This window comes from Pistacia vera, unplaced genomic scaffold (genome assembly GCF_008641045.1).
Source record: "Pistacia vera cultivar Batoury unplaced genomic scaffold, PisVer_v2 Contig579, whole genome shotgun sequence".
In the NCBI taxonomy this organism is placed as follows: domain Eukaryota; kingdom Viridiplantae; phylum Streptophyta; class Magnoliopsida; order Sapindales; family Anacardiaceae; genus Pistacia; species Pistacia vera.
Window position 1 is genome coordinate 33,479 of NW_022196422.1, and position 9,877 is coordinate 43,355.

Consider the following 9,877-nt stretch of genomic DNA (forward strand, 5'->3'; position numbering starts at 1 on the left):
CTGTTCATATAATTTAACAACTCTATACTGGCTAGTGGCTACCAAACAACATTACCACTATACCACAAAAAAGAAGCACTCTTTTAAGTCATAAATTATGGACTCAACGCATAATTCTGTACATGATTTGGGAGTTGGGACCAATTCACATCCTACATGGCAGATGTCTCACTGCAATTAAGTAAGAACTGTCACTTAGAACTTACAACAGATTAGAATCAATAACTAATGCCTACATCTAATCTACTGAGAAAATGTTAACAACTAACCGAATAATAGATTACAGGTTTTATCATCCCCTTAAGGATTAAACTTCTCTATGGCTGAATATTGAGGACAAACCTATTAGGCTTCCCATGTTTCCCACAAGCTTGGAGGATATTTGAGTTATTGATTCCTAATATTGCAGGAAGCTTCCGAAGTCTTCACATTCTGAAGTCCAAAACACAGACTGTATTGTTGGCAAAACAAGCAGCAATCTTGTCACCTTCCTTGTTCCAACATACTTCAAATATACCCCCATGGCCACTGAATGTCTTTACAATCTTTCCTTCCTTCAAGGACCAGATGTGCATGGATTTATCAAGAGATCCACTAGCTAAATACTCCCCGTTTGGACTAAATGCAACCGAGTACACGGGATCCCTGGTAATTGAATAACAAGGCACTTATCAGATATGATGGCACTTATCAGATATGATGGCAAGCATCATACATTTAATTTTTCAAATCTCCAAACAAACCTATCAAATAGTATCTTAAAACTCTTAAGTTAAAACTACCACGTCTATCATAAATCATGGGTTGCATTAAACTGTGTATGAAACAGATGGGAGGTTCGCCAACAATTACTACACAAGAAACCTACCAGGTAACCAGAGTTACCTTGCCAATATTGGTCAATGAAACAAGAAAAAGAGCTTAAGAAAAGAGGCTTGAGGTAATAGCTTGAGAAAATGTCCAACGATATATGACAAACTTATGGCATAGAAAATCCAATAAACATTGCATTTGTCTCATTCACCCATTATTTTTATTTGCCAAAAGCACCTATTATTAATGATGAACTATTGAGAAGTAATTCTTATATGCAGCCTTCTGTAAAAAGAGTTAATTAATAAGTGTACGCACCTGTGTCCATTCAAACTGTAGAGAAGTTTCCCTAATTCTACATCCCAGAGCTTTACTGTAGAGTCAAATGATGCACTGCATTAAAGCAGAACCAGAGAATGTAAGAAGCAATGAACAGAAAATTGCGCAAAAAATAGGAGAGAAGTCTAATCACATATCTACAAGTGTGTGTTTAAGTGCATGCGCGCTTTTTATAATGATTATACAGTGAGTATGTTTGTGTACATGCATGCTTTATGTCATGAATAACTGTGTGTTTAATAGTGTTAACATCTAGAAACTAAAAATCCTCGCTTCAGCCAATGATAGAATGACACAGCATTGTATAGAGAAGGGCTTCATCAATAAAAAGCCACCACAATAAGTCAAGGCAAAAGAATCAATGTAAAATATTTGAGAGAAAGATCGGCCATTATGAAATGTGATGCCTGTTACATATGTGCACAACTCAGCTAAAATGAAATGACAGAAGTAAACACATAAGAAATATATGCACTTTTAGTTTATTTTAGCACTAGAACATAGAGCTAATAAATAAAATTAACGGTCAATCAGCTTAGCTCCATGAAAATCTAAGACTATCATTTGTGTTTCCTGCACTAAAAAAGACCAAAAATTGCTAGATAAGAACAGAAAAACGTATTCCAGAACAACTTCTATATGATACGTTAAACAAGAAACACCATTATAAACTAGCAAAATTACCTTGCAAGAATCAGTTGATGGTTAGGATTGTTCGTCCCTGGTCCAGTGGGACTCCATCTGATGGTATATATCTCCTGCAGCACAATCATCCAATATTTTTTAACAATGATACAACAAAAATATGCATGGTTGTTCATAAATGTGCACACACAAATGATGAAAAATGGTACCTTGGCATGCTCTCTCAAATCATGAACATACTTATCCTGCTTCATATTCCATATCTGCATCATGACATAATATGAGTTGCCAACCCTATCTATTAAGAATGAAATTTACATTGCTAGGAAGAGAAACAACAAAATTTTGAGAAACAGTAACTAATAATTGGAGAAAAAGTCAAAATACAACATGTACATGAGAAATGAAAGCCAAGAAACTAATACAAGTGAAAGGAAGTGAGAACACATCTAACTGAAGGTAAACAACCAGCTAACAAGACAGCTAGATTATTAACCTTAGCAGTAATGTCATCAGAGCATGAGGCCAACAACGAACCGCTTGGATCCCATTTGACACAATTGACCTCCCCCTGGAATTGAACCAAACTAATAAGATTAGCCTCATAAAGCTTCATATAACTTAGTTACCTGATTTGAATATTTGGCCCATCAAGGTTTAACACTTCAGCACAGACATCACAATTTAAAATGGAATGAAGTGGGAAAGAATGCAAGATCAAACCTGATGCCCAGCAAAAGTTTTAATAGGGCGGGTTTCTCCAATTTTACACACATATATCATGTTGTCTGTGGAGCTTGTAGCAAATGAAACATTATTTCGCCAGTCAACATCAAGAGTTGGCCCTAAAAGTCACAAATATAAATACTTAGCACCAACAACAATGAGTTTAATGCACAGAAACATCCTGAATTCTCAAATTTTAGTGATATGTGCACCTGCATGAAATTCAAATTGTTGTTTCCATTCCTCTGCCTTCACATCCCAAACAATTGCAGTTTTATCACAGCTTCCTGTAAGAAGATAATCACCCTTCTTGTTCCACTTTAGAGAAAATATGGGTCCTTTATGTTTACTCAAAGTTGCCTTCAGCTCACCTGGACCAAAAGCAACCATAAGAAATGCAGCAGAAACTTGAAAATGCAGTAAAAGAACAATAAAATACAATATCAGAGTTGACTGTGAAGTCGTGAATTCAAAGGATACATAATTTTTTTATTCTTTTAACCGGAAGTAACACCTTGAGGAACGAAAAGATAGGAGAAAAAGAAAAAATGGAATGTTAGGTAGGAAGGCTGAAAAAGTGAAGGGAAGAGGATACTTTTAGTTATTGCATTATGTCTCATCTCATTTTAACTCCCTTTCAGGTACAACAGGGGAGGAAATGATGTTAATAATGTAAAATTATCACCCTTTTCGTCATACCAAACAAAGAAAAGCTGTGCCCGCCCTTCCTTATCCTCCTATCTTCATCCACTCTCTCATTTTTTCTCTCCTACCAAATAGAGCCTCATGACTGAATCCACAATCCCTTCTCACCTTAATGGTGATTTGACTATTTTGTTAATACCGGAATGACTAATAAATAACAGTTAATAATATCATAATACTAAGAGAAAAAAGTACTAAATATGATGTATAACTACACTTGGAAGCTAAATTATATTAGATTAAAAGATGGTGTAATTTCCTGAATATAAAATTTGAAAGGATGTTAATCGACCCATCTAAAAGGATCAATTTCCATCAATGTATTTGTTACTTCCAAGACACCATGACAAAACTAAAAACTTCTAAATTAACCTATTAAAAACCTCTACACAGAAAAGTTGGCCCCAAAAGATAAGGATGGGAAAGAAAGAAGACAAAGATTGGCAAAACATCTTTACCATTTGTATTCCAAATTCTGGCTTGGCCATCATATGAACCGGTTGCAAGTAATGTCCCCTCGCCCTGCATTCAGCCAGGCCAAAAAAGGATAAAGTTGAAAATTTTCTGTTACAAAGAATAGAGAATGGTACTATATAAGGCTCCATGTAGCTAGCAACTCAAAAACAATCTTTTTCCCATCTTAAAGAATAATTAATGAAAATCAAATGACAAAATCTATCCAACTGATGCATTTCTTGACCAAAAAATTATCGTATCTTCAAAGTACAGAATTAGGATTCAAGGGAAATAATAAAATAAAGTAATCAAGTACTTGGTAGTTAAGCAAAAATAGTGCAGAAGGACTCACATTCCAATCAAGTGTTGTGACATCTTTGCTCTTCTCATTATTTCGTCCTTTTACATGCTTCAGCACTAGAACATTTGAAGGACCATTCTGTGCACCCGACCTAGAGGTCCCATCAGTAATTGTCCAAATACGAGCTGTGGAATCTCCAGACCTACAAAGCGAGGCATGTAACAGAAATGTAAGGTATCAGACAATAAAGATAAAACATTAAAACACTTGCTAAGCTAGTTGCGCAGCATTACCTAGCCTAGTGTTCAAATTTTCCAAAATTTAAGGGATAACTATACCATATAAACAGGCATAAAGACCATTTGTGATAGTTAACTGTTTCAAATCCAGCAACAAGTACTTTTATGGAGGCCTAAGCCTGTAAATCATCAACTATTTCCAACATAATCTTACCAACACCAAAATTTAGATGATAATAAAACAATTGGCAGAAATCTTACTCATGCAATAGTAAAAGAACTCATAGCATAGTGGAAAGGTATCATCAGCTCAGTATTTTCCAATAGTTCCAATTAGCACCAGCTCTCAATAGTTCCAATAAGCACCAGCTGAATTTTAATTCAACCCTAAATCCATACAAAATCAGTTCCTCATTTATCATCCATCCAACAGTAGCACAGAGCTTACACTATTGATTCAAAGTAGATAAGACTTTCAATTGAGTCCTCACACTAAGTGGATGGATGCTTTTTTCATCTGTTATTCATATCAATAACCGACTATTAGTGAATGGATGCATGGGTTAATTAGACCTTGTTTTTATACTTTAGGGTTAATTTTGTCCAAGTAATTTAAATTTTTGTTTCCATATTTCATTAGAGTTAGATATATGATTTCATTAAGGTTTGTGTATTAAGACTATAAATAGGCCTTTTTGTTATATGAGAAACTAGTTGATGATGAATAAGTGATTAAAGTATTGTTTCCTAACCTCTGTCTAAATCTGATTCCAGATTTCTTCCCTTTCTTCTAATTTTCTCTCCCTATATTCTATCCATTTTCTCTAATTCCATTATTTTATCTTTCTGCTCATCAATTAGTGCTCTTCTCAGTCTGAAATAATCTCCCAAGAGAACTTTAATCGAGGAAAAAGGTATTTCTTTCATAACCGGCTATTCTAAAAATTGTTGTACTCCAAAAGAACACTGAGTATATTTCAATGTTCAGCACTTCAATTGAATAGTGCATAAAGCTAATATGCATAATACATTAAGAGAAAGTACCCACCCAGATGCAAGAAGTGAACCTGTTGGACTCCATGCACAAGCACAAACCTGCAAGGGTGCACAAACAGATACACTATCACCCAACACATCAAACTGAAGTAAGGATAAAAAACTGAACAAAGAACACCAGTACACCACAAACACAAATATAAATACATAATGGATGACTGAGAAAAAGACCAAACCTCAGAAGTATGTCCTTCCAAAATTGTCACATCAGAACTAGGAATTTCGCAGGACTGGGATGCAGAGGTCGTTGCAATATCCATTGGTTCAGGTCCTATTAAACAGATCCAGAGATATTTCATAATTTATATTGCAAAGTACAGCATTAAGGACCCAGGTTCATAATATCAACATGATCAGAAAATATAGAAGATAATTCATGACTGCATTAATTAATTTCCTAAAGCATGTCTTATTTTCTAAGAACATCTTAAGCCAATTTCTACTCTGAACCACAACCTTACTACATTGATGTCTTCCAACTTCTCTTAACGCGAGCAAGTTGACTATAGTCTTTTAACTATGTAGCTCAACAGGAGAAACAATTGATGATAACTATTATCACAATGGATAAACCTGTGGCAGCAAATTATTTAAGGGCATTGATCCTAAAGAACTTCTAGAAATAATGCCTTCAAAAAATCAAGAGCTGTCCCATCTAGCCACAAATAACATTATACATGAGAAAAAATCCAAGGAACTGAATATGAACAAGAAGTCTTTCTTCAAATGGTGTATCTCTGTCTAAATAAGCATATAGCACTCACATAATTTAAGATTTCAAAAATAAGACACCATGAAAACCCAGAAAACAGGAGCTTGTAAACCCATTTTGAGGTTCTTACCAGGCAATTCTTTCCAGATTAACACAAGAATTTTCTTTGCACCTTCTAATTGTCCCAAAAGTATTTTTTATCCTAAAGTTTCATTTTAGTTATTCATCATACCAAAAACAGAAGCGCCATAGAAACCAAAGTAATTTTTACTCCGTCCAGTTACAAAGTCTCAATACAATCACCTGAATATCTTTAAAAACTCTTAACTTTATAGGTTTTGAATCAACTGAAGTTCATCCAAAATGAATAAAAGCTAATTTTAATAGCTGATCTTTCATTTGCTAATCAACAACCACACTATCAGGGACCAGTGACCTTACTCATCAATAGCATTTTCATACACAATTGTTGCAAAGTACATTAAAAATATAATTGGTAAGGAAAACAAAAGAAAAAGCAGAGAGAATTTTTGAACAGATTAAAAAAAAAAAACTATTAGAATACAAAGCACTTATAAGCAAGTGAGTAAATGTGTTAATATATAATATTATTCACCTTTAGGAACTCCATTTTCCTCAGGTTTCTCATTAACCTTGTCTTCTTGATTAGTAAGCATTTCTTGATCAGTGTGATCGTCATGCAGCTTCTCTCGTTCCTTACCCTTATCTATTTTTTCTTTATCCCTTTCACGTTCCTTCTCCTTATCATGCTTTTCCTTCTCTTTTGCACGTGAACGTTCTACTTCATGTTCCTTATCAAGGTCTTTCTCTTTCTCTTTATCCCCTGGAACATTCTTCTTTTTCTCCTTCACCATTTGTCGTAGTTCACAGACATCCTTTGTGATGAGATCCAAAGGTTGTAAGAATGAAAAATCTTCATCCATGTCAACATCACTCTGGCAAGCTTAAACATACCTTGATCACAATAAATTCTATGACATTCAAAAGCAAAACACTTAAAGAAACATAAGTGATTATAGAGATGAGCACAGGCGAAGGAATTAAGCATGCTAACATTACTCAAGTTTGCTTCCATCTCCAAGTACTGAAGTCCCTTTTGTACAAATGTAACAAGAGCACCGGGTGGAACCAAATTTCCATCGATAGTGCATTTGTTAATACCTGCCTCATACCCTAAAGCAAAAGCTGAGTGTGTAAATCCTGCATGAGTGAGATCCACAAAACATCAGAACATCCTTAATTATCATTTCTAAGATCCTCCAAATTTACAGCTCAAAAAGATACAGAATATTGCTCAATGCATTTCTCCGAGGAATCTCCAACTAATAAAAATTGGCTAATGATAGATCCATTTTCTTAATGCATAGGACACTTTGTAATGACATTTAACAGCCATCATTCTACTACTAGTAACTGCTCATTATTGCAAGAAATAGAACCATCAGCAAAAATGCTGTTTTAAATTATAAAAAGAAATATTTAGACTTTTATAATAATCATAGACGCATAAGCAAGTACTCTAGTCAGTCAGAGAATTTATCACATGTTTGGTACGGTATTAAAAAAACAAAACCTCATCTTTGTAACTGATTGAACTAATTATCACATCAATTCCAACCTCTCGCTTAAAGTAATGAAAAGAAGAGTTACATTTCAAACATGGTGAAGTAAGATTTTACATACTAAAAAGCACCAGCTAATTAGAAGATTCCTCAAATAAAATTCTGCGCCCAATCTTGACTTCATTGAGAGCACAACTAGTAAGCTAAACGTGTCTTCATATGCACATATGCGCACTAAACAAGAATAAAACAACTATTTGCAATAAAAAAATTAACTAGAAAATGGTTGACAAGCCCTAGACACATAAAACAGTCATACATAAATAACGCAAGGCAAAAAAAAAAAAAAAAAAAGAAAGCTTTACAGATTCACATGTTCATTACTCCATAAAGAAGGCAGTATAGGAAAAATGGGTTCCAAGATAATAACTTTTCCACCCAACCAAGCCCTAGCATAAATATGATGGTAATTGAGTCCAAGAAAAGCAGCTCAAAAGCCTCCTTTACTACAATCCATGACGGAACATGATACAAACCCTAGAATTTCTAAATTAAAAATGAATTGGTTTCTCTACGAGAAAAAATCCAAAACTGACATCAAATAAATTTACGAAGTATAAATAACCTGATTCTTGTAAGTAGCGAAAGACGAGATAATTCAATTCAGCTGAAGTGATGGAGGACATTGTTGCGAAAAAGTTGCCGGATCAATGGTTGTGGTAGGAGATCAAACAATCGTGCGGCCCAGCCGAGCACCAAGAACATAGAGAGATTCTATAGGATGCCACAGCGCGAAGCGTGGGCGCTTTGTTACGGTGCAAGTGTGGAGAGGTTCGGAGAGCGTCGTTTAGAAGTGAGATAAGAGAGTACTCGTTAATTTTGTGCGTGTCTTTTTCATCTTTTAATAATTTATTAATTAATCAACTGATGGACTTTTGATTGGGCTTAACGAGTAGCTAATGTATTGGGTGACCACGTCATATTAGATTTAGAGCCCGTGTTGGGCCTAGCTCTAATTTTGACGACCAAGAGTAGTTATTTTTTTAAAAAGGTTGACGACTTTTTTCTACATAAATTTTAATTTTATTATCTAAATTTATATTTTAATAGTGAACAGAGAGTAAACTCAATTCAGACTATTAAGACTTTTAAAGAGAGAAGGTCGATGAGTCTTTTAGTGGTGGAAGGTTGGATTTTGGTAGTTGGGTTTGATCATAATTTGACTTAGGAGGAACGACTGGGCAAACCCTAATCACTTGATTGTCGATGATTGGTGGGATTGGTGGGAGTAGGGTTAAGGGGTTTTGGTGAGTGATGATTGGGGAAGATAATGGTGGTGGTGTGAGATCGTAATGATACTGAAATCGGAAACATAGTATAAATTTGAATAATAAAGTGATATTTTAAAAGTCTATGGTGAGTGTAGACGTAAAAATCTACCTGTACGGAAGGGGGGGTCTGATCCCGTGAGGTTGAGGCCACTAGCGATCTACTGTACTTGCACACGTAAAGAAACACACGCGTGAAGCGAACGGGAAACACCGGGGTGGTGTTTGCCGTAGGCACTCCGACGCTCAAGTCAGCAAGGCTGAAAGGCTAATATAGTGAGGGCTAGGGAGTAGGAGGTTACCGGAAGTCTAGTCGGGGACTGTGACTACGGCGGTGAAGTGAAGCTCTCAAATAGGAGCTTCGGGTGTGAAGGTGTAAAGTTCTCTCCCTTGTGAGAGGGCTGGCCTCTGCTTATATAGTAGCTGTCTGGTCTCCCATTCCTAGTAGAAGTAGGAGTTCTAGTGTGACTCTGATGCAAACCCTAGAAGAATTAGGGCCGTGGTAAGTTGTCTTACTAGTGTCCGGATAGGAAGGTGATTCTGATTAGGAGAGTAACTCCGAGTAGAAAAGTGATCAGGAATAGGAAGGCGACCTTGAATAGGAGATTGATTAGGAGTAGGAAAGTATTCTGAGGGGGCTGTGGGCTCTGGATCCGCCGATAGACCTAAGAAATGGACTGGGATTAAGAGGCTCGCGCCCACGTGGTTTGGGCTGGCTATATCTTGTACCGAAAGAGGCTAATCCGGTTGGATCATACCGGGATTGGGCCTGGCTTCTTCTTCAGTGTCGGGCCCGTTTTCTTATTTAGGCCAATGACGATTTTTGGCCCTAACAGTGAGAAAGTATCATTGAGCCATTATTTGGATGGGAAAAAGTCATTTACTCTTTTAAGAAAATTAATGTTACATACCTTAAATGATACATTAATTTTTTTTTTTTTTTTTTTTTGTGTAAATAATGTAATTTTGTTTAG

At 35.7% G+C, this 9,877-nt stretch overlaps 1 protein-coding gene across 2 annotated transcripts; it reads right to left on the minus strand.

Annotated features, from left to right (window-relative positions):
• Positions 1-35: 35 nt before the first annotated feature.
• Positions 36-8,442, minus strand: LOC116109397 (WD40 repeat-containing protein HOS15). 2 transcript variants are annotated; one of them, XM_031395617.1, is made up of 14 exons: positions 8,201-8,442; positions 7,068-7,213; positions 6,609-6,948; positions 5,457-5,551; positions 5,273-5,319; positions 4,037-4,187; positions 3,687-3,750; positions 2,736-2,894; positions 2,521-2,642; positions 2,294-2,368; positions 2,007-2,060; positions 1,837-1,910; positions 1,132-1,206; positions 36-645 (listed from the first exon to the last, which is right to left on the minus strand). In XM_031395617.1, exons 1-14 carry the CDS (start codon positions 8,259-8,261, stop codon positions 426-428), a joined length of 1,683 nt encoding a protein of 560 aa, XP_031251477.1. In that variant the 5' UTR covers positions 8,262-8,442; the 3' UTR covers positions 36-425. The 2 variants fall into 2 exon arrangements, with proteins under 2 accessions (XP_031251477.1, XP_031251478.1); XM_031395618.1 differs by lacking the exon at positions 8,201-8,442 and having other exon boundaries at positions 6,609-6,967; positions 7,068-7,177.
• Between the last annotated feature and the right edge of the window lie 1,435 nt (positions 8,443-9,877).